This window comes from Phaethon lepturus, unplaced genomic scaffold (genome assembly GCF_000687285.1).
Source record: "Phaethon lepturus isolate BGI_N335 unplaced genomic scaffold, ASM68728v1 scaffold16625, whole genome shotgun sequence".
Classification (NCBI taxonomy): Eukaryota; Metazoa; Chordata; class Aves; order Phaethontiformes; family Phaethontidae; genus Phaethon; species Phaethon lepturus.
Genome location: NW_010538538.1, coordinates 43302 through 71294, shown reverse-complemented (window position 1 = coordinate 71294; position 27993 = coordinate 43302). Strand labels below are relative to the sequence as shown.

The window sequence follows — 27993 nt, the reverse complement described above, 5'->3', positions numbered from 1 at the left end:
TGGGAGCCGTCGGGCGCAGCGCTGAGGGTCTGAGAAATGTTTTTCTTCGTTCCGGTTTAACGCCAGAGGCAGAGACCCTCAAGCTTGAAAGACACCGTGCCTGGAAATCCTCCCCAGGAGCTCGTTCTTTACCTTCTAGTAAGCCTTTTTAAGTACGAAAGACTTCTTGGTGCCGCATAGATACAGTTTATTAAAATTGGTTCCTATCTTGCCCAAGTTCTCCCCTCATGGTTCCTGCAATATCCCAGAGTCCGTTATATACTTACAGATACACACACATGTGCCAGTCCAGGGGACTGCCTGCTTCAGTCTCCCTGTGTTTTCTGAACAACACAATCTTTTAATTAAGTAGTTTCACTCCTGAGATTAGGGGAAACCTCCCAGGTAGAATGTCTTAGTAAGAACATGAAATACCGTGTTGCTCGACCCGTGCTTACAGTTCAGCTCTGGAATAGTTTTGCAGCACCTCGGTATATTTTTTTTTTTTAGGGCATCTGCTTCCAGGAAGAGGAAAAAAGGAGGTCTCTTGCTAGAGCCAGATGAGAAAGAGGAAGAAAATGCTCAGCAGAATGAAGAGGAGGAAGAGGATAATGTAGAGCAGGTGGAAAGAAACAGAGAAGAAGAAGAAAAAAAGAAAGAGGATGCTCTTTGGGCCAGTTTCCTTAGCGATGTGGGACAGAAACCCAAAGTGGTGGCTGCCACGCAAGTGATGCAAGCTAAGAAGGTAACAGGGGCCTGGTCCTTCACCTGGGGGCTGTGGGATGGGCGTGAAGCTTTACAGCACACAGTGTTGGTTCAAGTTGGTACTAGATGTCAGTCAGAGCTGGGATGAGGCTGGGTTTACCCCTTCCCCATCTACCTTGTGAGCCTGGAGCCCCATCATGGGGCAAACTGTAAGCTGCTGGTTTCCTTCCAACTGGGGAGGTCTGTGATCTGGCAGTGCTGCTTTTGGAGCCACTTGTCAGGATCTTGAAGTGTCCCACGGAGCCCTGCTGGCTTCTCTTCTGGGTTCTGGATTCTCCTTGTGATGTAGGAGCACACAATGAAGTTTCCTCTGAGCTATGCTCATGGGCACAACTCTCTTCCAACGCTTGTGCCTTTCTTGATGTTCAAAAAAAAAAAAAGGGGGAGACTCTGTATGTGAGAGGGGAAACAGAAGAGACCTGTGCTGACATCTCTGTGCCTTGCCCTTCATTGTCATACAGGGAGGGGGATCTGGAAGATGCTGCATGTTGGGATGGACGTTTGTACCAAGAATGAATTTAGCTTTCTCTAGTTTTGTTTATAAGCCCCATTAACATGCTCTTGCTCTCTGTCTTCAGAGGTTTTCTGCAGAGAGAATTCTGTGTGTGATCAGCTATTTAAAATAATTTGGTTCATAATAAAACCAAATGCATGTGTTTGCTTTGCAAAAACCTTTCACACTGAAGGTGGTAGAGGGTTACCAAAACTGACCACCTTTGCTAGAATTGTCTGTCTTTTTTTGAGCGGTCAGCCAAAAAAGTATTTTGTAACAAAAGGCTGGACTCTTGACTCAGTGATGGCTGGTGAGTACAGTTCTCCTCACTGTGTGAAGCTGCTTTCTACAACTGTTGGAAGGTTGGAGAACGAGTGTAGTTGTCATCTTTGCTTGCGACTTTTATAAGAAAAGTCCTTTATCTGAACCTTCCTGCTTCTTTCCACCTCAGTTGTTACTGGCTGAACAGCTGAGATCATTACAGGTAGAATTAGAGAGAAGGAGAGAGGAAAAATTTTCTTCTGAGCAGTTCTACTTTTATGGCAGATTGCTAAAACATTCGTGGTCTTTTAAAGTTCCTCCATAACCTAGAATAATTTAGAGAGAGATGCAGTTCCTCTGTTCTCTTTGTGAACTTGGACTTAATTTGGACTTAAGTTGTCTGCTTGAAGATCTCTGCTGTGTGTGGTTGATTTAGAGCAAGAATTTTGTTTTGATAATTTATAGGGCCTGAGTTTTTATGTATGCTGTTAAAAGCTGTAGTTGTGACTGAGTAAATTAAGAGGTGTTGACACATTGCTTAATACAGATATTTCCTTCTCAAATTAAAGAGACGTTATTGCCAAGTAACTTAATATCTTCAGTGTTCTCTGTGAAGATCAGCCTTGCTTTTCCTGCTGGTGGGTTGTGTTCCTCTATATTCTTGAGTAAAAATAAACATATTTCTGTGTAATCCACCCCGGGGCCTGGTGGTGCTTAGTTTGGAAAAATGGAGTCTTCAGGCTTTTGTTTGCTTTTTGAACCACAGTGTATTCTTGCTCGTTCCTTCCTACGTTTAATTACAATTTCACTTCACTTTTTGGGTCTGTTTTGATCCTTGAGCTCCAATGAGAGCCTGGAACCGAAGTGGGGAATTTCCTTCTGGTGGCGGTGGCAGTTGTTTCCTTTTTCTTGTCTGTGGGTGACTTGCTTTGACCAGCCAGCCTACATTGCAGAGCTTCTTGTGGTCTGTGTTGGGTCTTCGGCCCCTTGGAGTGTGATAGTTCGTCTTGGCTCCACAAATGCATTGTTTTGTTTTCTCCTTCCCATGTTTCACAGGCTGAAGAAGAGAAAAGTGGGAACAAACTTCAGGAGAAACCAAAAGAGTCTGAGAATCCAAAAGATTCAGGAAAAGTGACAATCACCAAAGTGTTTGATTTTGCTGGTGAGGAAGTCAGGTAAGCTGGCAGATGTGATGTCTACTGCGGGCTCAGAGCAAAATGGGTGCTACGCTTCTGCTGGCAGGCCAGAGATGTGCTGTGAAGAAGGGTATATCGTCTCCTTTTTCCTTCATGCCTTTTTTTTTTTTGATCATGAGCATAGACAGACCTCAAGGAAAATGAAACTAAGCTTTTTCTACCTGAGGGCTGCTGCAGAGTATCCTTATATGTAGACCTCAGTCTCCGCTCGACTTCAAAACATGCCTGTAAATTCACTTAGGCTTCCCCATCTGGACAGTGTTTAAAATGGTTGGCAAAGCTTCCCAGCTGCACTGCTACTGTGAAGATTGAGAGAAGGAGAGAACCACGTATGGCCCCACAGGGATGACAGTAATGCATTTTATTCCTTCAGTCTATTCCAAGACCGGTGCTGGGGGCAGGATATTTGCTGGCACTTTCTGTGGGGGTGTGCACAGTCCACTACAAAGATCTGCAGGCAGTAAGAGGTGTTTTGCTCAGTGGACTAATAGCTGAGTGCTTTTACCTCTGAAACAGCTGCAACAAAGGTGATAGGCTAGGTAAAATCATCCTTTAGGCTGAGTTTGCCTTGCAAGATGCCTCTGAGGACGTGCTGGAAAAAGGGGCAGGTATTTTATAAATGTGTAAAACCAGAGCTGACGGGCCTGGGTGAACACACTTGAAATCTGAATGCACTGTGCCCTTGTGGTTATTACCATGGTGTACTTTTTTAAAAATAAGTATATGTACCTGTAAACCACGTTTCGTCAGATGAGAATTTTGCCTCTATTTTGTGTGACGGCAGAGGGCAGCAGTTCCCAGCAATAACACCCACGCTGCCTAAATCTGGAGGAGGCAGCAGAGAGCAGGGGCTTCCGGGGCTTCCGTAGCTCTTGCTTTTCATGTCAGCACTGCTGCCTGAGCTCTTCGAAAAATCTGAGGAGAGCCATGAGTCATAGTAGTGACTTTCCTATTTCTTTGCACAATCCAGGCTGTAGGAATACCCTTCATTCACTGGAGAAATGGCAAAGAACTGTACCACTGCAGCTTTTCTGAGAGAGTATTCATCATACCCTTTCTATGAAAGAAAGGCTAAGTCTTTCCCATGGACAGATAAAAATCTGTAGCAGAACTACAGACAGAAATTTCGTCTTCTGATGCACATGCTCCTCCTTGACTGCCAGCTTGTTTGTCCCTGTTTTTCCTGTGTTGGGGTGTGGTTTTTTTTTTTCTGGCTCAAAGGCGTTGTTCTACTAGGTGAGAATGGATGAAGCTATAGGATTGCAGGGCTGTCATACAAAGACCTTGTTGGGTTCTGATGTATCATCAGATGGCATATGGCAGAACTGCGTTCCTGGTACTTTGGGCTTTCATGAAATCGGCATAATCTTCTTTGGAGTCTGGACATGTCCATCTGTGTGTAGTAGATGTGTCATGTCCTAACATGAGCATCGAAGTGTATAATTTAAAGGAGGGAGTTGAGTTACAGGGAAGCTTGCCTTATAGGCTTACTTCAGAACATGAGTTTTCCACTTGTGGAAAGGAACATTTTTTTGGTGCATTTTTTTGTGAAGTAGGACCCTTTAAAGTAGGGAGCTAGTAAAAATGTCTGCCTTGCAGCTTTTTGTTTTTCTGTCTCTATGAAAAGAAGCCCCAGCTAATTATGATTTAAGCATAGAATTACTCAGATAATGGTCTGATTCTGGCATTCTAGATTTTGTGCGGTGGTTACAGATTAGCTTTACTAGTGCTGCTCTTGCTTTTATTAGTAACATTAGTTGGAGGAAGCTTTCTCTGGCCTTCAAAAAGTGGCTTGTCTTACGTGAACACAACTTGTTCAGGGCTCCTAAGATGCTGAGTTTGTGCTTTTGACACCAGTATCTTATCTGTAGGTTTTTTAAATAGCTATACCAAGTAAAGTTTCCACGTTAGATAAAGGCATATTTTTCTGCACCAGTTGCTTTTCTAGTATCCTTTGGACTGCTCAATACTGACTGTTTCCCTTGGGGAGCTGCAGAGGAATCAGTGTAAGTTTCTACTAATTTTTGAGCAAATAGGCAGAAGCTGGGGCCTGGGCAACAGTGAGATTGTAATCCTGCAAACCACCAAGGCTAATGTATTTTTTGTTTACAGCAATCGTTGTATCAACAGGTTACATATCCAGCAACAGAAAGTTTGCAGTGAAGTCTGGAGCACTGTTTTCTGCTGGTGCCGGACATAACATGCTACTTTCTTCAACTCTTTGATAACAGACAAATCCTTCAATGCTTATTGCCCCCTTGATTTTTGTGATATTCAAAGCTGAAGCTTTTGTGGTGTTTGCTACGTCTTGCATCTCTAAATGCGTTACACTGTTAACTGTGGGTGGGATATAGGGAGTTATCACTGCTTACAGCTACCGGTACTTTCCTGTAATGGCAGTAGGTGAGGGCCAGAGGACTGCTTTTTCTTTAGAATGGCAGGAGGTTATCTTTGCAGGACCCTGACGTCTGTAAATGCTCTGAATACCAAAGGCTGACTTCCTTGCCTGGGGAAGCAGCTGGCAAATTGTTGGTTACAAAGGACAGCACATGGTAGTTTTGTGTGTTCTGGACTGAAAGAACTGAAATGAGCGCGCTGTCTCTGTCGCTTTCCTTTCTAAATGGTTTGAGGCTACTTCTGAGTGTTGCTCTTTTGAAAGCTTGAGAAGAATTTAGATCAGTATTTAAACACTGATAGATTCAGGGCACAAATTTCTACAGTCTGCTCACTGAAGCTCTTAACAGAAGATCATTTATCCCTGATCTCGCGTTGCAGAACAATTTATTTTCTCCTGTAAGAAGATGGTATAATCTCTCTTGCATGGCTGGAGTAGCAAAAGTCTCTTTCAAGAGATCTCCATCTCCAGGGCTATACTGGAATAGTGAAAGACTTAGCTCTTTAAGCTGTCAACTCCCCTGTAGGCTATTGTTGCACTTAAGGTCCATTTTGATTAGTCTGTGCTTGTATTGGTTGCTAATGCTGAACTTTAGGTTCAGAGTATTATAAATCACCAATTACAAAATAAAGGATTAAGTTTAGTGGCTTTTAATTTTATGAAATACATTATTTAGTATTACCTTGTAATACCAAAGCTGTTGAATCCTGGAACTAGAAACAATCTTCTAACTGATTTCTGTGTTTTCCAATTGTGACTTTTCTGTCTGCTTTTCATTCTTCCCTGGTGTTAAATAGATTAGGAGCAGCAGGTGACTGTCACACAATGGCTGTAATTGTGGGCAGTGGGAGCGATTTGCAAAAGGCAGTTCAGCATCTAAATGGAAGTTCAAGTCATTTCTCACTGGCAGAGGAGACTGAAGCTCCTTTGAAGCCTCTGGTTTATGAACTTGCCTCACGATGCAGGACGTGTGGTTGCATTAATAGGGAATTGCATCCCTGGTGCCAGGGTTTATCTGTTGCAAAATGTAATTGCTGTATGATGAGGCTTGTTTTCTCTTTGGCACTCCAGACTACTTTGGCCCTTGGCTTTCTTCAAACTGCTGCTGTGCTCAGTGTATCAGAACAGATGTTCTGTGTTCCTTCCATGAAAGTTGACTTTGTGTCCATCCAGGACTGCAGCAGAATGCAGCTCACATAGGTGGAGCTGGCCCAGCCCTGTGGTGTCAGTCGCAGTCCGCATAAGAACTTGTGAGGGAACAGCAGGGTCAGGTCATTGAATGCCAGCAGCAGTAGGTTTTAGTTTGAAACCTCTTCTGTCTGCCTTCATTTGGCTTGTGGGAGGCCAAACGAAGTTGAGAGGAGTAATGGTGTCTGACTTGGGTGCTATTTCAGGAATGGGCAGCCTGTGTTCGACACCTTTTTTCCTACGTTGCAAATTCCAAGTAAAAGACTCAAAACTAGAAGCTGCATATTTCTGTGCATATGTGCTTTGTTTAAACGTGTCGTTTAAATCACAAGTTTTACACGCTCGCGTTATTCTTCTGGTGGGAATGCCTTCCTGGTACTGCAGAGGTGCCGTGCTGTACTGATAATGTTGTGTTGTGCTGGCAAAATGGTGGCTTGTGCTGCTGCAGTGACCCTCGGCCATGTCCCCGTGTGTGTGAACAAAGCAGCCAGGCTGAAGCGAAGCTGTGATGGGGCTCCACTCTCCATCTGTCACTGGGGAGAGCCCTGCTTTTTTCCTGAAATCTGGCAAGGCGTTCCTGTCACAGCTCCCTTTGCTTTCCCACAAGGCTGTCTTCTCCAAGAGTGTCAGTCTTGGATCCAGAAAGACTCCCAGCAAGCTGGGCAATGGCCTCAGACCTCTGCACTGTGGTCCCTTCCTGCTTAGTCATCACTCTGGTCGGTGGCAAATCACTAACTCCCTGGAGGCAATTGCTCTTGACCCCAAGAGGGCTTGCAGATTAGATTTTGCATTAACCCTTGAGGTTTTTTCTTGAGCTTCTTCACTGTGCTTGCACACTCTGAACCTGTTTCTTTCAGTGCTCACAGGTGTTCCTGTGATATGAGTAATCCTTGGCTTCTCTCCACATCTGGAGCCGGAACTGTCATGCAAGCCGCATGGCCGCTGGCAGCATGCTGGGCCTGGATCCATGTGGAAATGTTTCAGGAAGAGGTTTCAGGATCTGAGAGACCCAGTGTGAGCTCTCTTCTGCTGGGATAAACGAGTGCAAAGATCTAGCTGGTACTTTCTTGCACGCTGCACGTTGTCCTCTTGCCAAGCAGCTGATAAGTGCTGAAGGCATCGTTCTTACTGCTATGTCAGAAATTGCCAGACCACAGGGCCCTGAACCTGAAGCACTTACAGCCAGGGAGCTGGGGGTTTACCATGGATCTTGCATAACGAACGAGTAAATGTTTGTCCAGTGAACTCTTTGGTTACTTTCATATTTGAAGGCTGAGCAGATGTGTGAGGTTTTGCTGAGTTTGAAGCTCATCTGTTCAGGTTGAGCTCAGTAATCTTTATCTGCTTCTTAAGTGCCTGATTAATTCAGGCTGCTTCTGAAAGTATTCCTCAGTGTTTGCCTGATTAAAGCTTACTGTTTCTTTGAAGCTTGGTGCTGGAATGCCCATGTTTGGTGGGGCAGCAAGCCCTGCACAGTGCTCTTGCAGGGAGAGCTCTCAGCTTTAATTCACAGATCTGAAGATCACCTGGCTTATGGTGGTCTCTTCTTGCTCCAAGGGACAGATGATGACCCAGTTCCACGGATATTGTTTGCTTTTTTAGATTGCTTTTAGGTGAGTTTTAATAAGGCGTTTAGTCCGGAGGTATATACGAAGGATCAGAAAGCTCTCTGATGTGTTTGAAGTCTTTGAAGGCTTTACAGATGTAAAGAGGGAAAATCCTTAGCTTTCCTACAGAACTTTCTGTCCATGTATCTCAAAGCACTTCTTAAAGTGGTGTTATTCCCCATTTGGGAATATGAAAACTGAGGCATGCTGGAGTTGATGACATCCACTGATTCACTGGGGCTCCTGGATCTCGTGGCTCAGGATACCCGGGGATCCAAGCTTCACTTGTGCATTGCATGTATCAACTAAAACTCGGAAGGGCCAGGTGCCACATGTAGTGAGCAATAAGCAGCAGCATGCTGAGTATGGGACTTGCTGCCGGACGTAATGAATAGTTAAAAGTTCATACAGTTTCGTAGAAGGAACCGGGCAAACTCATGTCAGAAAAATTTGTCTGCGCTAATGTGTTATATGTGAGACATGAACTCCATCTCTGGATAAAGGCTCCCTGCTGTTGACTCTTGTAGGAGGCTGGATTTGTGACTTGGAATAGCCTCTGGTCTGCTGCAGTATGGCTGCTTTTATTTGTGTGCCCACCGTGCTGCAAGGAAGCAAGTTGTGCTGGCTGCCTGTGCTGAGCAGACTTGAGAGGCAGCTTGTATTCTAGGTTAGGGAAGATGATGGTTCACAGTGCGGCTGTGGCATCTTAAAAGCAAAATACAAAGCTTTAAAGAGGTACATAAAGTGTCTGATTAACCAAATGGTTACTACAGTCATTTAAGTTTGTAATTGCTGGGGTTTTTACTGGCTGAGGTTGATATTTCATCTGCCACAGTTGAAGCTGGGGTGGAAGAGAACCTGATTTTAATCTGTTACTGCTTGTAAATGGTTATCATCTAGGATGCTCCTGGGGAAGAAACCTCATTACTCATCCTGTATTGCTGCTTCACAGGTGTTTAGCTTACCTTAAGGAATCAAGAAAAAAGGATTATTCAGAGGAGATTGTTCCTAAGTTGGAACTTAAGGACCTTAAACTGGACCATAAGTTGGATCAGTGGGTTTTGGTGGTGAAATTCATGACCTTTTGAGCAAGAGAAGCAAAGGTGAAGTAAGCTGGCTGAGGGCGGGTTCTTGTCAGGAGGCTTGCCCGTGCTAATAGAAGCCCTTTCTGAGCCAATAGTGTGGGTCTCCTTTGTACAAGAATGCTGATGATGATGGGAATTGTGCAGGCAGGGCTACTACATGCAGTCTGAACTACTCAGGGTTGTGCAGAGCTGGTTAAGAATTGATTTATTCCCACACAACAAGAAGTGATGACCTGTGTGCAGCAGAGCTGAGATTATAATTCAGTTCTCTGCAGTTGTATAGTGCTGCTTCTTGGGGTTTTCTTGATGCTGCCTCTCATTACTGAAATACCAGTTTTCTCTTTTTTTTTAATCTTAGCTCATCTATGTGCTTGTTGAATAGAGGAATAGCACCTATGTCCTAGACTGCTCACTGTTTGTCACCCCAGATCTGCTGTCCTCTTCCAGAACTTCAGCCCCTTGATCCCAACCCTTTTCAGGAGAGAGCAGGTAGAAATGGCTGCGGGAGAAGCAGATCAGACATCTGAAAACAGCTTGAGCTTTCAAAAGTCCTTGCTGAAATCAGCCTGATTTCCTTTTCAGTGGCTGTGATGTCCTCTCTGCTCCTTACATGACAACTGAGACAAACCAAATGTGACAAAGTTGGGAAACAAAGGTGGTGTAAGCCAAGGAGTTTGGGAGACTGCCTCCTGTTTTATTGCTTTGCTTTGAAGACAGTTAAGATAGCTGTCTGAGCAATAGCCACTGCTACCTCTTCCTGGAAAGCATTGAGCAGGAGTGGGGAGAATGCTGAGGCTGTTAGAGTTAATGTATTTCAAGGCGAAGGACAAAAAAGAGCAGGGGATTTGCTCCCACAAGTCTCAGGATTTAGAGCTGGCACAGAGAACAAATTTAAAAATGTGTAATTGTCCATCTGTGTTCTTGCTCTGTGGTCTCAGCATGGCTCAGTCAGACGTGTTAGGCTAATAAGCACTGAGAGAATATGTAGTACCATTAACTCTCTCCTTACCTTGTGATGCTTTTCAGGAAACTCAGCAGGTGAATGATAGCAAGGGGTTGGCAGCATGCTCACACTTCTTGCCGGGTGTGAATCTTGGTCGTTTGTTTTGTGCTCATGGGGTTGTGTGTAATGCTGAGTGAAGGACAGTTGCTTTTAAAATCAGGAGAAAGATCAGTAGTTTAGATGTGCATCTCTTACTGATGTTGTAGGTAGTATGGTGCACATCAGCTCAAGGCTGATGTGTGACATGTTCCATATGTGCTTTTTTCACAAAAGCCTTTGCTGTATTGCTCACACATGTGAGTGAGAAGGCAGGTCAGCCTTACCAGAATCAATTTGGAAAGCTGGGCCTTTTTTCCAGGTGGATAGCAAGTGATACACAGCTTCCACCAGATGAGGTGGACAGGTATTGCAGACTAGATATGGAAGACAATGAACTGAACTAATAGAGGCAGAGGAAGAAACCACTCATTGTATTTTGGTGTCCTTTTTGCAATGGCTTTGACTGCAGTAGCAAGGAAGTGTTAGGGAAAGTAAGATGCATGAATTTCAGTAGCACCTTAAAAGTGGCTCCAAAGCCCAGCCCCTTTGACTTTTGTTTTGTGTTGATGACTGGTGATGCTAGATATTCATAGGGTTTTATCCTCAGTCCTCCTTGGCTAAGGGGTTCTAGAGAAATGTATTCTAGCTACCTTCCAGTGACATGCCTCTTCCTCAGTGAGGCTTGCACAGTGCAAAAACCTTGGCTTTTAAGATTTTTCCAGAAATTTAATCTGAGCAGTAGGAGCCTGGGGATGATGCTTTGGAACCATAAGATGAATCAAACCACCCAATATTAGGTGGAATATCAATGTGACCACTGTCTAGAGGTGGCAGTCTAAAAAGTGACTGGTTGCTTTTCTATGAACAAGCACCAAAATGCTGATCTTGGCATAATGGAGCGTATGCAGCAGCCTGTTCCTGTCCTTACACTGTTGTTGTTCTTAGAGGTCAGAGCATGCCTCTCTTATCCACAGTTTATATTGGCTTTTTCCAATTGAAAAAACAGGTATTGATTTTTATTTTAACTTTGGGTTTTGTTTTTTTTTTTTGGAAGCCATTAAGTGACAAGAAGTTACCTCTCAAAAGATGCTTAAGAATGAAAGGGTCTTGGGGGCACGTTTTGATAACCTTTTGTCTGTGTGCATCCATTCTTTGATGCTTCAAAATTTCCTTGGGGAATCCTAATATTGTACAATGCTGGGCGCGATGGTGGCCTGAAGGTGAGGTCATTAAATGTGAGCAGGAGCTATATTGTTGTGTGCTGGTTCACTCACTAGGTAATTTGCCTTTCTGAAAGTCAGCTGTAGAAATTAAGACTTCATAAACAGTGTGACAAACCTAGCCAGAACTCTAAGCCAGAGCACTTACTTCTAAAGTAAATCATGTTATGGTCTGCTTAATGTGCTTTGAGAAGAGCTCCTGTTCAGGATTTTCGTTAGTAGATGTGCAGATGAGGCTTCCTTTATGTTACCATGCTTTTGAAAATGACAAAGTGACTGAGCAGATGTCCCCCTGAAAGTCATCTTATGCTTCTAATATGGCTTGATGCTTTTAAGGTTTTAAGAAAATACTTGATGTGTGCTGGTTTCATTTGTGCATTTTTGCTGATAATCAATGTGATGAAAAAGAAGGCTCAGCTGGGATCTCCAAAGGTGGGAGGAGTCTCAAAGCATCTCCAAAACGATGGCTTCACTTCCAGATTAACTTGGGCATTTCTAGGGCTTTCAAACCTGTGGGATCTGGGCACTGCATCAGCTTTGGGAACTTGATGACCAACTGCACTCTCCCATTTTCAGGTTCTTCCAAGTGTGGTGTTCCTGTGTTATGTGTAGTTAGTGTGGAAATACTTAAGTAAAAATCCCACCCTTCCCCAGTAGGTAAGGGAGGAGACATTGTTTCTGTACCTGGTTCTCAGACAATTTCCTGACTTTTAAAAATCTGGAAACAGGAGGTGCTTAGTGACCTATTCAGGTCTCGTAGGGCCTCTTTTGCTATTAGTAAGGGCATCTTTTGTCCCTCTGTTCATGCCTTTGTCGCAGGAGCCTCAGATCCAGTCCTAGCATTTTGCTGCTTGCCCCGTCTCCCTTGCTTCCAAGCTGCTGCCTCGTTCCTGACAGCTCCAGGCTCAGAAAGGTGTTGTTGATGTCTGGTGAGATGCTGGCAGAGCCTGCTTTGCAGCCCTTGGGCCTGGGGTTTCCCCTGTTGGAAAGTGCAGCTTGCAAGATGGATTTTTTTTTTTTTTGGTAGCTAAGAGATTCTGAAGCAGGAGGGTTTCTGTGTTAGCCTGAAGGGAAGGCAAAGCTGTTTGCTGCTTTACTATCTCATTAACACATTACAAACTGAGCCAAGCTTAGTCTGGCCTTTTCCCAATGGCGTTGCTTCTTTGTAGTGTGTGGTAGCTCCTGTTGTGATCTGTGCAACCTTTGTGTCCCGTGTTCATAGCTGTAAGGGAATTTTGAACCCCTGGCTCTCAAGACCTACGATACTCCTTCCCTCAGCAAGAGAAGAGATCTGTAACATGAACATCGCACTGCTTTGCAGGAGTTGTGGGGTTGCAGGGATCCGTCTTGCTTTTGGCATACTTGCAAGTCATGGTTCTGTCACACTTACATGTACAGCAGCTGTTATCTGTTCACCTGGGTTGCTCAACCCAGAGGTATGTTCCGTAATTTGAATTTAATCCTTTTGGGAGGTACAAATAAAAATGATGGGATGCTTCAAAGACCGAAATGCAAACTGCATGTCGGGATTTTGGGATGTCCAAAAGCAGAGACCTGATGCTTGGAGATACTTCAAACTGGGGTGAATAAAGCTCCAGTCAACGGGGAGGTGAAGCCTTCTGCCATTGCTGTGGGCCAGCTACTCCAAAGGGCCATGTTTGATGTGCTCTACCCATTGCAAGCCCCAGTGGGAGCTTAGTAGCTGGACTGTTACTTCCCTTTGAATTTAGAATGCCTCTTGTGGAAGTAGCAAGTAGAAGTCCAAAAGGGGCCTGACAGCTTGGTCAGCATCTCAGACGACCCTCTCTATATGTTTTCTTTACATCTGTCACAGTCTTTGTCATACAGGAGATGATGGAAAATTGGTTATTTCCTTTAAGGATTACGTGGTTAGGATGTGGACGTCAAAAAGCATTTCTTACACATTATTGATGTTAAAATACCATTCATCTCTACCTGTTTTCAGCGATGCAGCCTGGGCTGACTGCTTGGATAGCAGCACACACCTGCTGTGAGGAGCTTGGCCCTTGCCTGACTCCAGGAGAGCTCTGATCAGATTTGTTTCTTTTTAAAAAACACCCAGCAGCTTCTGTGCAGATAGGCAGCCCACAAAATTATCAGTCACTCCAGACTGGTCTTGTCTATGTTGCTTCAGGGAATAGGCTCAGTTTCCTGGGGAACAGCTTCTCCCACCTGGTTTGAAGAGAAGGTTTGGAGAATGTTGCTTTCCTGAGAGGGTGAAAACTACTGTTTTACTTTGAAATTAGAAAAGTGATGGGGACATAGTAAGTTTAGCTCTATTTGTTTGCTTTACACCAGGTAACCCAGCATGAAATAAATACATACACAGTGTGCAGGCAGATGTGGCCTGAAGGTTCAGTTGAGTGAGGACTTAATTCTCTCCTGGAATGTGCTGAACATGTGGCTTCAGGATCTTGCAGGCTGGAGCACCTGCCTCTCGTACAGTGCATCTGTCTGTGGAAGGCACCCGGGACATGGCAGCTCAAGCACAAGAGTCCACCAAAAAATATTCAAAATACTTCTCTTGGCTCAGAAGGGATTAGGTTTTTTTGGGTTTTGTGTTGTGTTGTTTTTTTTTTTTTACAAACCCCTGTAGAAGAGTATTGCTTGCTCCTCAAGTGATCATTCCAGAAGGCTGGACGACTACTTAATGAGGCTAGACACAGATGGGGAATATTGACAAAGGATAATTAGCCTCATTTTTCCCCTTGCCCTAGGTCTGCGATTCCCCAGAGCTAACAGCGTTAAGATTGTGTGGAAAGTTTCGTAGTTGTATCAGGTCTAAACTGGGGCAGGTTTCCCAAGTGAGGACTGTGTGTCCTGAGTACGAGCGGTAAAGAGCTGGTATTTTCTAGAGCTTCCACTCTTGCTCTCCCTTTCTCAGCATGGAGGTCGGGGGAGGTGGTACCTTTGTGCTGCTGGGATTAGGGATCTTAATGATCTTCTCAGCTCTTTCAAGTCCCCTTATACCCAAATACCAACATGTGCTTTCTCAGCCTGATGTGCACCTTGCATTTTGATTAGGAGAATTCAGTTGTGTTGAACCACTTGGGAGTACGTTGGAGGGATTTTGGCACTTGGGATGCATAAGGTTGTTATTACACAGCAGACTATGGACAGAAGCAAGCCTTCTTGATGTGGCTGTTTGTCTTTCCCAGCTTCCTCTATCCTGCCTCTGAGACCCTGCCTCCTTTCCCCTCCTTGCAAGGATGTGGTTCTGCTGATGTGCTTCTGTAAGGCCTTGCAGGGCACCTTGCCGCTCGCTGCTGAGCTGGGCACTTTCCTGACACACTGCTTCCTAGGCATCCCTTATGCTAGATCTGTTTCTTGCCAACAGAACTGGATGCAGCTGTGCTGGAGTAGAGGCACCTGACCACTGCACTGGGGCGAATCCTGGGGTGTGGGTGTTGTGCTGTGCCATGGTAGCAGGAGTGGGATGATGTGATGGATTGGGAGCCTCCTCGTCACACCTTGTAACTCTATACCTGGTGTAAAGACCAGAACACAGTAGAAAAGCTGGTGTATTAGACTTTGCTACTGAATTGCAGCATGAAAATTCAGTTTTAAGGCCCTTTCACAGATTAGCTGGAGCTGTGTGAATGTAGTGCTCATTTTAGCCTGTGTTCCTTCTTCCTCTTAGCTGCTTATATGGCTAAGGGGACTACAGGGAGCAGCTCAAACACTTGTTCTTGTATTAGGATGCTACAGTTCTGTACTGTAAGGCCTCTGTAGAACAACTTCTGAGACACCCTGTGAGAGCATGTTGGTTGTCTCCATGTAGTTTGGTGCCCAGCATACATAACTGGGGCCTTTTCCATGCACGTAGGTTGCAGCATTTCAGTTAGTAAATGTAAAGGGAAGGGTGAAAAATTCTTCAGTGGAAGATGGAAGTAACGTACTCACAGCTGGGCACTAAAACAGCAGGCTGGGGGGGTATGCTTAAATGCTTGGGTGCCACTTTGAGCTTGGTTCAGAGATGAAGAGTCCTAAGGAGGACACCTATAAGTATTAGAGGCACTTAGTGATCTAGTTTCTAGCATGTTTTCCTTATAACTTCATAATATGGAAGACGTTTCTATTTTACAGTTGCATAGCACCTTGTACAGTAGCATCATCTGTGCTACCAGGCTCTAGCACGGTCAAAAAAATTAATAACTGTTCTGTCTTTTGGAAGTCGTCTTATGCAATTTAATAGCACAGCAGTATAATGAAATCTTTACAGGAAAGTGATGAGAGTGAGTGGTTTTGTGTGTGAATTACAGGGTCTGTGAGTGGGCGAGACACTAGCTACTTGTTTTATTGCTGACAATATACTTATTTTCATGTTTATTCCTGGATTACAATGTGTGAATAGCAGCCCAGTAAACAGTCAGGCAAATAGTTATTTATCAAGTATTTAAAAATGAAAGGTCTTGTAATTTTCCTTAGTAATGACTGTGATTTCTTCCAGCTGGATTAATGGCTCCCATTTCTCCCCATGAAGAACAAGAAGTGTTTTGGTTTCTACATGGAGAGCTATTGTCTGCCATAATAATGCAGACCAGAGGATTTTTTTTTTCCTTCTGGGATCTGGGAAAGGTTGACATGTGTGTAACTTGAATTAATACCTTGTAAAGCCCTTAATATTCTTTCTTTTGTCATTCCTGTTGGAGTGGTGCAGGAGTTGCTGCTGGCACCAGCCCAGCAGCAGCCTGCCTCAGAGCTGCTTTTGTTTCAGTTTGAGGCAATCAGTGGGTCTTGTGATGGAATTGCCTTGAAAGGTCACTTTTAATTACGTTTCTGATGCATACCAGCTGGGCAGTTCTGGTGGAACAGGTTGTGTGCAGCTTTGTGGCTCTGTTGCTGCAGCAGACAACTTCAAAATACACTCTTGAGCAGCGGCTGGCAGGCCAGAGGGGGCAAAAAATCTTCAGCAGTGTTACATACTGTGCCTAGCCATTGCTGCTGGTACCCTGAGGTGGTGGAGGAAGCAAGTATCAAAGCCTAAGTAATCCGTTGGTAGCAACCTGTCTTGTGCCCCTGGATAGCAAAGTGACTTCTTTGCTGCTGAACTGACTGTCGTTGAAGGGCTGTGCCAGCCAGACCCTCCCCACACAATCATGTTGAGGGACCACAGCAGGTAGAGGTTTCTCCTTTCTCACCCTTTCTGGGATTGACCATCTTCCGGCTTCCAGAGCTGTGGCTTGTAGCGCCGGTCCAACCAACAGCATGTTAAGTCTGTTAGACTGCAGGTTGCCCAATCCCTGGAGCCATTTTTCATGTGCATCTTAGCTTCGTGCCTTCCTATACCTCAGCTGGTGGGACGGACATCATTCAGTTTTGTCTCTGGGTTGGAGGAGATGGAAGGTAGTCGTGAGGTTAGCACCAAGGGGCTCTATGTTTAGATCCTAGCTCTGCTACAGGCTTTGAAGACCTGCTGCCCATCGTGCGTGTCCAGATCCTGTAAGCTGTTTAATTGCTGGATTCCTGTAGGTTTGTGGGAGCTGAACTGAGCTGTCATCTTGTAGTGCAACAAGCAGGCATGCTTTCTGTGACTTCTGCTTCCTTTCCCAACCCCTGCCTCCTCTTGGTCCTGCACTCTTCAAGTCCCAGAAATGCACAGGGTTTAACAGTTGGGATCTAATGCAGGAGTGGGTCCTGTGGCTGTGTTGAGGCCAGCGCAGAGGGTTTGTTTTGTTTTTTTTTTTTCCAGGGCATGTGGTTACTGTGCTACGCCTCTGAAACTCCTGCGTGCTTGGGGTCTGCCTGAGGTTTCTCACGATGGCTCGCGTGCCTCCTGCGCACCAGGGGTGACAGCAGGAGGGGAGCCATGCTGGGAGCCAGTGCTGCAGAGTGCATGAGAAACAGTGCCGCTCCCCAGCTGGGCAGTGGACAGAGATGGTTCTTTGGACACTGCATTTGAAAATAAATAGGCTGTGTGATTGTATGAAGATGAACCCGGCACTCGTGGCTCGGCAGGACTCTGTGGGGAGCTCTGGCTAATCACTAGGTGAAGACACCAAGTTTATTCTGTCGCAGGAAATTCATGGATACAGAATGAGGTTGCAAAGAGTAACCTTTGGCGTATGGCTGCTGCATGATGTGACCGTCCTTGCCCAGGGCTATGACTGGGTGGTGTGTTTGGGATGCCCTAAATTGTGATGTTGCCGTAGTAAGGTTTTTGTTTCTTCCTGAACTGCTTTTCCCCTTTTCCCACCCCACTCCTTTCCAGTCTGATCAGCAAACACTTCTAAATATTCGTTAACGTGGGATTTGTCTCTATCCGCATGACTGCCACGAGTTTGAAAGGCATTTAACAATGCAGCAGGGGAAATGGAGTTAATCTCCTGCTCTGGCAGGACAAGGCTGAGCAGGAGGTGTACGGCACAGGAATTCATCCTTATTTCTGAATGTGCCTTTTCCACTGTATTTGCAGTCTGGGGGGAAGGAGGAAGAACAGTTTCTCTTCCCTAACTGCTTCTTTAGACGCTGATTCACTGTCAGGACAGGGATGTGTGCGCACTGGTTGTGTGCAAGCAGGATTTCAGGGCATCGATGCCTCGAGTCTTAACGAATAACTCCACAGCACTTTCCTCGCCAGTAACCCAGCTGGGGTTTGCAGATCCTCAGGGTTCTCCATGTCCATCAGCCAGTTTCTCCATGGGAGTTGCAGGGTCAGGTTGGTGGATAGGAGGCAAGCAGCAATTAGCCTGGCTTGTAACCAGGGCAGATCTTCTCACCGATGAGGCGTTCAGCCTCTCACCGGCACGTGCTCTAGGCTGAGGATGACCCTGCCCACCCTCGCTGGCAGCAGATGCGGCCCGAAGCCCAGACTGCAGGAGAGTGGGATGGAGGACCGTGCCTTCTGGGCTGGCCAAGCTGTGGGTCAGGCTGCTTCTGTGCCCACAGAGCTGCAGGGCCCCGGAGAGGCTCACAGGCTTGTGCTCCAAGGGAGCAAAATTGTTAGCTCGGCAAACCGGGGCAACCTCATTAAGAATTACTGAGAGTGTGAAAAGCATGTTGCTGGAGGCAGGTCGTTGTAAATGAGGGGGCTAAAGTAGCTGGGGTTTTCTAACAATTAATTACTGAGTGGTTTTCTAGAGATTCCTTCTCATGTTTGTAATTCATTCCCTGCTGTAGATGCTGTATTGATTTATAATTTTCTGAAGTTCAATATTTTGTGCCCTCAGGGCCCCAAATAAAAATTAACTAGAAAATGAGAGCAAGCTTCTGCATTCTGCCTTGTCAGAGCTTTCTCTCCTGTTCCACACCCTCGGAGCTAGTTTCTATGCTCTGGTTTGGGTCGCAGGTATTGCCAAGCCTGTGTGTCGTGAGCTGCAAGATGTGGGTGGCAGAACAGCTGTGGCAGAAGACCTGCCTCACTGACCAACAAATGAGGAAATCAAGAGCCCGGTTAAGAGCCTGGAATTGCTCCCAGTGACCTAAGCAGAGCACTTAGTAGCTGCTACTAAGACAGGTCTGTTTGAATGAATAAGCATTCCTCTTCATTTGAAGAAAAAAAAGTCCCCTGCTCCCCCAGCTCTAATTAGCGACTCTTCCTTTTTTCTGCCATGAATATAGAGGGTTTGTCCCTGGTATGAAATGTTAGGATGCATGTTCTCTTCTCCAGCTTGCAGATGATGGAGATGTAACCTCTGTGCAGGTGGTGTGGGGACTTTTGTACCTGTTTTCTGTGTTTCTTTGCAGGATCTTTGTTTTTGCTGTTTTGAATACAGCTCTTCCTTACCTTCTGGTTTGTGTCTCTTCTTCCAACAGAGTGACTAAAGAAGTGGACTCGACCTCAAAAGAAGCGAAATCTTTTTTGAAGCAGCAAGAGAAATGGCAGTCAGCAGCTCCAGCTTCCCTCCCGACAGTCTCTGGGTATGTGGTTTCTCCGCTTTGGTATGGACCCTCAGTGAGAAAGACAGCACTCGAGCTGATAATACAGGCTCTGTGGTATTTAAACTAATGGGTATTTGTTTTCTGCAGGATTTCAGTGGGAGCAAGACTAGGCCTGGAAGGGTGTGATGATTTGGGGAGGAGGGAAGCGGGGGAAGCAACACATGAGTCCTAGTGACTCACTTCGTAGGTTCAGGCTCGAATTTCTAAATCGTCATTAATCATTCATCCTAGTGAGGAAATACTGTTTTGAACATCTTGAGCAGCTTAATGAAACTGCAGGTAGCCAAGGAACATGCCTGAGATTGCCTGCAGTTCCTTTGAAAGGTGGTTCTTGGGACCATAAAAAGCCATGACAGACTGGGCTGTGGCTTCTTATAAACTCTGGGGGAGCATTTGAAGGAGAGATGCTTTTGCCTCTGATGTTCTCTAGTGACATTTTGTTGTGGATTTGTCACTTTCTATTCAAGCTCTAACACCTAATTCTGAGATTATTGTAATACTTGTCAAAGATACAAAGAGGTCAGGTCCCTTGTGCATCTGACATGCCACTCTGTGTGGCTTTTGATGAGCTTCTCGGGAATAGAGGAGATGCTTCTGTGTTCCAAAAATGATTTTTATTTAAGTTGGTCATTTGCATTTATATTTGAAAGACATAAGCCACCTATGATTTGGTCACATAAAAACAATACCCATCAAATAAATACATTGTCCTTCCCATCTGCTGAAGAGCAATTCCGTAGTGTGAGTTAAGGCTGCCTTTCCCCAAGATAGGCTGTTGTTCAGTTGCTGCAGCTGGATTGTCACTCATTTTTCCAGCTAAGTGTTGCATAGCTTGTAGTTAGATCAGGGTAGTGAAAGCATAGTGTGTGTGTGTGTGTGTGACTCTTGACAGCTGCTGTTCCCCAAGATGAATGAATGCAGAGACGAGCATAGTCTTGTTGCTGCTGTTCACGCTGCACAAGGGTTTGTCCCTGCAGAGGTCAGTAATCGTAACCTAAGTGTTGTGTACCAGGTTTTGTGCTGGAAAAACTTGCCTTGAGTTGGACTGGCATTCTTTGTTCAATCTGGGCAGCCACAGAGGGGGTTTGGGTGGCAGCTGAAGCTAGGGCAGCTCCTTGCCATGCACACTGCTGGTGGTCCCATGTCTCCAGACCTGCTTTCCAGTTCCCCCAGCAAATGCCCTGCTGCTCTGAGTGCAGACAGGTTTGGTAGCCCACGGGGAAAGCCCCACAGGCTGCTCACTTTTCTGCTCTGCTGAAATCCGTGTTTCCTTCTGTATCTTCCTGGCCCAGGGGAGGAAGTGGATGGCCAGTGGGCCTGCACAGCCCAGTCATTACCAAGGTGCACAGCTGCTTGTGCTGGAGCTCTGATCCCTCAGGAGAGATAGCCAGAGCCCAGTTTGAATTAATGCTGCAGATATCTGAAATGAAGAATCCACATCAAATATGGAAAAAATGGAATAAAAATCAATATAAGAAATAATGACTTCAAGGACTCCTTTAACTTCCCCCCAGTGTTGATTATTTTGGAAGCAGCTTAATTAGGTCATCATTCAACTTGCTGATGTGTGATGTCCTACGGACAGTTGCTCGCCCAGAATATGAAGTGGCCTGGCTGTAGGGAAGGGAGGGGAAGAATACCCTAGGCTTGTACATCTGGTCTTCCTTCAGAGCAGCAAACCCCGATGCAGTGCAGCCTCATGTGCCTTCCCTTTTGCAGCCTGCTTCAGAATATACTGGTTTTGTGCAGTGATACTACAGCAGCAATGTTTTTGATCAATGTATGCCACAGCCCAGCGCTCTTGAGAGTTTAGCAGGAGGCTGCCTGGGGCAGCCTGGCCAGCGTATGCCCTCTGGTCTGTGAGTGCCCCAGGGAGCTTTCTGCCTTCAGATAGTGTCTCGGACTGATCCCTGCGACTGCCAGCACACACATTTGCCTTTGGGCTTAGGAGGGTGCTTCCAGCTGGGAAGTCAGCCAGGGTATTTTCAGGTGAGAAAATTACTAACAAGCTTGCGGTGTTCCTTAAAGCCAGAGGCGAGTCCCTTATATTAAGAAAATGACAAAGGTCATGCTTTAGACTTGGAGCCAAGCTATTGTCCAAGCCTCGCTCCTCTGGAGCAAAGAGCCACATGCCTTGGTGACGTGCCAGAGCAGCACTTGGGTACTGATGGAGCCTGGCGTAGCCTGATGGTTCTTTGCTGGGGCCCTTTGGCTACTTAAAATATAAGTTTTAGAGGAGAGGGTGCATTTCTCCCTTGTGTATTACAGGAGAGCCCTGGTCTGGATCAGGACCACTAGAAGGCACTGACAAACATGTGATTCAGGATTCTAGACATGCCTGTGGACACCCACTGTGTTGTGAGCCATTGTCAGCCCTCAGGAGCTTTTGTCAGCTTTAAAAAAAAAAAAAAAAAAAAAGCCTTGCTATGCATGCATGGATTTCGAGCACCTAAGAGCAACCTCTCCATCTGGCTTTTCTTTCTTCACCTTGCAAGCAACTTGCATTATTTCTGGATGCAGCAGGCCTACCCTGCATTTATTTAATTTCCCTTCTCTAAACAGACAGAAGTAATCCAGGAAAGCAGTGGTCACAAAACCAAACATCCGGTTCCACATCTCCATGTTACAAACCCTTGCAGCCTAAGTGGTCCAGGGGAAGGGATGGTTGGGGCTGAAAGTGCATTTCCTGAATGTGTTTAACATACATACCGGATGTGCTATAAAAAGCTAGATTTGTGCTTGTGAGGGACATGGGGGTGGTTGAAGAATAACTTAAACACTTGGCTGTAATTAAAGCCAGGAGTACAAAACAACCCACCCAGTTCTCAGTGGGGTTTGCTAGAAAGGTCAGAAGCCCTTAGTTCCCAGGGATGTGAAGGTTTCCCAGCCTTCCCATTATTCCCATCCTGTCCCTGCTGTGACACCCAGCTAGGCAGTGGTCTGTCAGCAGTTGGTTTGTTGGAGGGGCTTGGGGTTGATACTGTGTTCCAGCTGTGTTTCTGTTGTGCTCTTGGGTTATGTTAGGCTCTCACTGATGCTGTCAGACGTATGAGATGTGATGAGGGGATCCACAGATCCCTTCTCATTTGTTGTCAGAAAAAATTGGTGGAAGGCTTCTGGCATTCAAAAAAAGCCCTCCATGCACCCTGGTAAGTTTGTCTGTGTGTTTTAGGGCTCATTGCCCATCCTTACCACTGTTCCAGGGACTTCTGGGGGCAGCAAGAGTAGCTCCTGGCATGACCTGATTGGAGAGGTCAGTCAGCTCTGTGGGCATCCTTGGTGTGCTAAGAGCTGCTTTCTGCCCCCTCCCCAGGCCAGGCAGGACCTGTGAGCTGGGTCCATCATCCTCTGCGCTAGTAATCCTATTTTGCAACTACCATTTCATATTCAGAGGATGTTAAAGCAAATGAAATCATCTGCGCAGCTTACTGCAGAATGATTGTGTGCATGTACTTGTGCATGTGTGATCTGAGACACAGCGGCACAGCGGGGGTTGAGCTACAGGCTGGGAAATACTTGCACAGACCCGAGCCCTTCAGCGGGAGCGGCTGCGATCTGCCCCTCGGTCCTTGACACTTGTCAAAGCGCAGCAGCATTGCTTAGGGAACAGTGCTGCCGTAGCAGTTCGGAAAATGAAAAAAATGTAGTTGGTGGATGTTAGTTGAGATTCTCCTCTAGGCAGTTGTTTCTACATGGCCTGAACAGGAGCCAGGAAGAAAAAGGGAGGTGTTTGACTGGCTTTGTTCTTGCCTTTGCTTATTACCAAAACCATTTGTAATTAAACACGGACTTGCTCATTCAGCCCAGCTGTTGCTTTTCTGTTTGATCCTGCCTGAAATTACAGTGGTGCATTTGTGACCTCCTAGGCCTTTTCATGCCTTCTAGGCTGGCATAAACACAGGGTAAAACTTGCCTTTGAAGCAAGCAGGCACCACTCCCACGGAGTTCAGGAGGTGCAGTGTTTTCTGACCCCCGGGGCTGAATTTAGTCTGCGACAGTTTGGACCTCAGTGCAAGACCCAGCAGGAAGAGATACTGCAAGAAAGCTCTGACCCAGAGACGCATACTTGCTCTGAACAAAGAAAGCAAGACAAACTAGCCTGTTCCATCATGGATGCTTTCTTCACCTAGTCTACAGTAGAGCAGTTCATGTGGACTGACCATTAAATGGTGTGAAAAGCTGAATTCAGGCCTTTGCTTTTAGAAGGGATTTACTCTGCTGCATGCTAATGTTGGAGTAGAGGGACTCCAGCAGGAAAACATCTGTCCATGGCTTCTCTCCCATCTTCAATGTGGAGGAGGTGGGACGGTGGCAGTCTTTGTGGGAGGGTATGGATGGTGGGGAGAATCTGGGAGCCTGTTTGCAGCATCCTGACCTGTGACTGTAATTTCTAAGCTAACCACCTCCTCCAGCCTGGCTACTCCTACGAGCTGCTTTGCATCCAAAGCTTTTTCTTGCAAAAGATGCTTTCTGTGTGAGTTGGCTGAAACTAATTGGATCCATTTGCTAGCATGACCAAAACTGGTTACTTGAGATCTTAAGTGGACACTGATGAGACAGGCACTGACTCACAGCTTCTGTAAACCTCAGGTGGTCTAGAGCAAGTGCTGTAGCACTCACATGCCTCCAGGGAGCAACTTCATTTCACACCAATCCCATGGGCTTTTTTTCTGCAGAAAGCAGGAATTTACAGTCCAATTTCAGCTAAGCATCAACTGCAAGTGGTTATTTAGCTAAAACTCTTGCACATTTTGCTTGTATGGGTTGAACAAGGATGCAAATAAAGCAAGTAATCAAGACCTTTGGGGGAGCTGGAAGTGTGGTTTTTTGCAGTAGTGACTTAAGCAATTGAATAGCTCTGTTCTTGCTAGCGATTTCAAGGCTCTCCTCCGCCTTCTCCTGCGCTTCCCTTACTGTGCTCCAGAGAGTGCTGTTCTCCCAGACGGAAAGATTCAGCCCCTTGCACCATAGCCAAATGTCTGGATGTGAGTAGTACATGACATTTTTCTATGCACAAGGTGAACCAGCCAGGGGCAATATTCATGTGCCCTAGAGCTAGTTTTACTTATTTCCTATTCATACACTTTAGTTGTTAAAGATTGCATGTGGTGGTAGCTGTTCCAAGTGAATAATTTCTCTTCAGGTCTTAGATCCTTTGTTATTTTTATTTTTGTTTTAATTATTCATTGTTAGTGTCTGTCTACTGGTTTATGTGTATCCACTCCTTGAATCAATGTGGTAATGAGGCTGGGTGATTTTTTTTTTTTAGTATCTTGGTTTTATTTGCTAGGTGGACTGAAATTAATTACCCCATGGGGATTGGTGTGGAAAGGTGTTTGTATGTGCGGGGACAGAGAGGTTTGTCATTAGGAAAAATAATGGCTGGTTCAGTATTGAAGAGAAGGGTTTCCATCAGTAAGCATCAATAAGATGCTGATTGCTGCACACTTGTAAAGCATGCCAAACAACCTTACCCTCTGAACATCTGCTCTTGAAGCCAGCATGGACTGAGGCTTCCAGTGTCACATGAAATCAGACCCCCTTGCAGAGGGGAGGATGCTGATAGCCAGCTGGCGCAGGTTCGGCAGCAGCAAGGGCACCCGCGTGGGCTTCACAGCCCAACTGAGAAGCAAAGGAAGCCGGGCTGTCCAAGCTGCGAGCTGTGGCTGTGCTGCCGTTGGATCCTATGCTAGGCAGCTGACCACTACCTGCAGATAGGCTTTTCCAAGGCTGCAGTCACCCATGCTGCTTAAGTGTGGGTGGGAGAGCTCTGCCGTTTTGGGTCTTTGCCCCTTCTCCAAGCAGTTCTTGCTCTTGCGCTCATGTTAAGCCTTTTCTGATAAGAAACAGAGCTCCAAGTGTGGGAAGTTTCATACCTACTCTCCCAGACTCCAAGCAAAACGTGCGCTAAACATCCTTCTTTTAAACTAGCCTCTTGGGAGCAATCCTTTCTTGTTCTGAGGCCAAATGAGTCACTGACTTCTACCCCAGCCTCTATTTTGCAATAGAAATGAATGAGATTTTTTAGCTCCATTCTGCACTTTCCTGCAGCCATGCTAGCACGCGTGTGGCTGTGTTTGCTTGGGGCAGTGACATCTTACTGGAAAGAAGTTTAGCAGTGCCTGTACAGCTCTGTGCCTTGCTTCAGTCCTATGTCTTGATGTGGCTAAGCTGGATCCCTGGGCTGACCTAACTGGGATCAGCTGTTTCTTTTTCTAGTCTCGTTGGAGGTTCATCAGAATGGAATCTCAGCTATTTGAGGACTTATACTCTCTAAAGTATCTGTCTTATAAAATACAAACAACCCCCCACCAGTCTGAGGCCTTTGATAATTCCCCAATGAAAGTTGTGGGGCAGTTTTGCCTTAGGGCAGTACAGGTTTTATGGGGCTTATTTTCATTTGCTTTCATCTCTTAGATCATGAGCATTTCTCTTTCTCCCCCTGTGAAAATGATTGAGGAAATTAACTGCTAATGGGGAACAAAGCCAGCTGTATTTTTACTCCAGGCTCCTTGCAAGGTTGCAAAGGGAAACCCCTGTATCTTCCCATGTTAGACTCGGTCTGGTTGGAGTGAGAGGGGCAGCCTTGCTTTATGGTTAAAGCCTGGGATTGGAGGTGGGTGCTAAGAGCTCCTGTTCCCAGCTGTGCCATGGCTTGTGGGTATGTCTACGAAGAAGATTTGTTTCCACTCTGACCTTATTTTGCTTTTATAGTGCTTACTTGCATTTTAACTGAGCTGTACCATGTCCCTTGAGTGTCTCCCCCATACCAGATGCTTGTGTTACATCTTCTTGCTTTCCCACACTCGTGTTCCTCCCTTTTTCTCACATCGAGGAACAAGTTCATCTGAATCATTCTTCCTAAAATATGAACCAGCTAAGTAAGGCTGGAGTAGCAGTCAGAGCAGAGCGATGCTCCCTTCTTTCAGGCAGTCCTGTTGCCCCAGACTTTTCACATACTAGTGGCTTCATTCATGGAAAAATCAGATATTGGTGGCCTCATTCATGGAAAATTAGCACACCAATACTTTCCAGCACATTTGTTAGCCAAAACTTTGATCTGCATGCTAGGTTGTCAGGCTCGTGCAGGACTAGGCTTAGGTTTGGGCATGCCCAGGCTGGCTGGCTTGGTATCAAGATGTGAAGTCAAACAATTAGGGTTAGTTACCAACTAAATTGCTGGCTGTTTCCCTTCCTGTCTTAAAGGAGATGTTGGTGTTACTCTGAGCTCTCAAAGGGCATGTGGTCTCTCTTCAGAGCTCCAACCTCGTCGATTGGCAGCAGTCTCTGCAACTGCTCTTTTGTTTGTTTCCAGAAAAAGCCTGAGAGCGGCTGAACAAGTGTCTTCCCCGGCTGTGGGGATTTCCTCTGCTGGTTTCTGGCTGTGAGGATGGTTAGCATGGCTGGGGTTCACTTCAGCTATTGCTGTCCTGGTGTGGAGGTGGCAGAGCCCCGCCAGTTCTTGCACACCCCTTACTCATACCTGCCTGAAACCCTGAGCCTTGAGTGAACTGGTGCACAGACTGAGCTTAAAGGGCATCTTAAACAAGCTCCAGACTGTCTCAAGCTCTCCAGGGTGCTCTAATCTGGTCTGCCAAGCCATGGAGTACTTTATTTCCCTATCCAAGGAATTTCAAAGCCTTCCTGATGTGTTGGGTTACAGCCCAGTCAGCTTTGCCCTGGAGCCCACGCTCTTCAGAGCAAGCGCGGTCCTTGGGGCAGTTGCTGTACCGAGGGGACCCTCTGCAGAGGCAGATAACTGGTGTCGCGTTGGCAGCGGACGTCCCCTCTGGGTGTGCGAGGACATGCGTGAGATGCTCTTGTACCCACTGAGGCAGGGAGTGAACAGATTTATTTGAAGTTTCTGTTGCGGACTGCTGCTTTTTCTGGGAATCCCAGGGGAAGATGCATTTTGTGCCCTATCTTCTCATAGCATCTACTATCAACTATCAGGAAATAATTATGGATATGAGTTTGATTGGACCTTGTGTGGCAGTTTTGAAACCCTTTCAGGAACTCATACTTCAGTGCTGTTGCTATAAGCCTCCAGGCAGCCAGTGGACAATACAGACGCCTGTTCATCGCCCGACTGCCTGGCTTGAGAACAATGATGGCAATTCTTGAAGTAACAAGTCCTGGGCATGTGCAGAGTTGGATTGTAGCACTAGTCCCTTTTTTTTTTTTTTTCCTTTAAGCAGCAGGCCGGCTTGCAGCAGCCATGAATTGCAAGTGCAGAGGAAACTTGCACCTTTTGGAAAATACTTGTGGAAAGCAAGCAAATAGCTGTTATTTAGGTGCTTCCCTGTTTGGCCTTGTGGTTGAGTGTGCGTATGCTGTGCGTCACCCGTATATGTATGCTGTTAGGAGGTAGGTTGAGATGCTTGTTTGGCAGCAAGGAGGGGGTTAAAGAGAACCTGCAAAGGCTGGCTGATCGCAGCTCGTGCTTTCATAATGCAAAGCCGGTGGGAATTCAGCCGAAGGCTTCATCTGCCCCTACCCCCTTTCCAGGCTGCTAGAGGCAAGCTAACCTTCCTGACTCCTCTGGAGCTGCGTCCCTGCCAGCACAGCTCACGCAGGGAAGCTCTGCAAAAAAACTAGCAGAGGCATTAAGCGTGTGAAAGATGAGATTATTAAACTTTCTTGGGAGAGCACTGAAAGAGTCGTTTTCCAGTGTGGTTGTGCTGTTTCCTTACACTATGGCTGGTATGCAGCATGCCTGCCTCTTCATCTGTGACCTGCAGATTTCCCATTGCAGCATGGCTGAGGAAGCAGCTGGTATATGCGGTATCTCTGACTCTCTGGAGACTGGTATGCGGGGATGTCCTTGGCTTTGCCATAGACTTTGGATGATGCACAGCAA

General features: G+C 46.0%; 1 protein-coding gene across 1 annotated transcript in view; it reads left to right on the top strand.

Moving 5' to 3' along the window:
- Positions 1-489: 489 nt before the first annotated feature.
- Positions 490-27993, top strand: part of CFDP1 (craniofacial development protein 1) — a gene marked incomplete at its 5' end in the record, with an annotated part of 65243 nt that continues 37739 nt past the window's right edge. Inside the window, 3 exons of the mRNA XM_010286858.1 lie at positions 490-724; positions 2555-2673; positions 19008-19112. Of these exons, the coding sequence (XP_010285160.1) occupies positions 490-724; positions 2555-2673; positions 19008-19112 (459 nt within the window). The remainder of the gene's footprint in view (positions 725-2554; positions 2674-19007; positions 19113-27993) is intronic.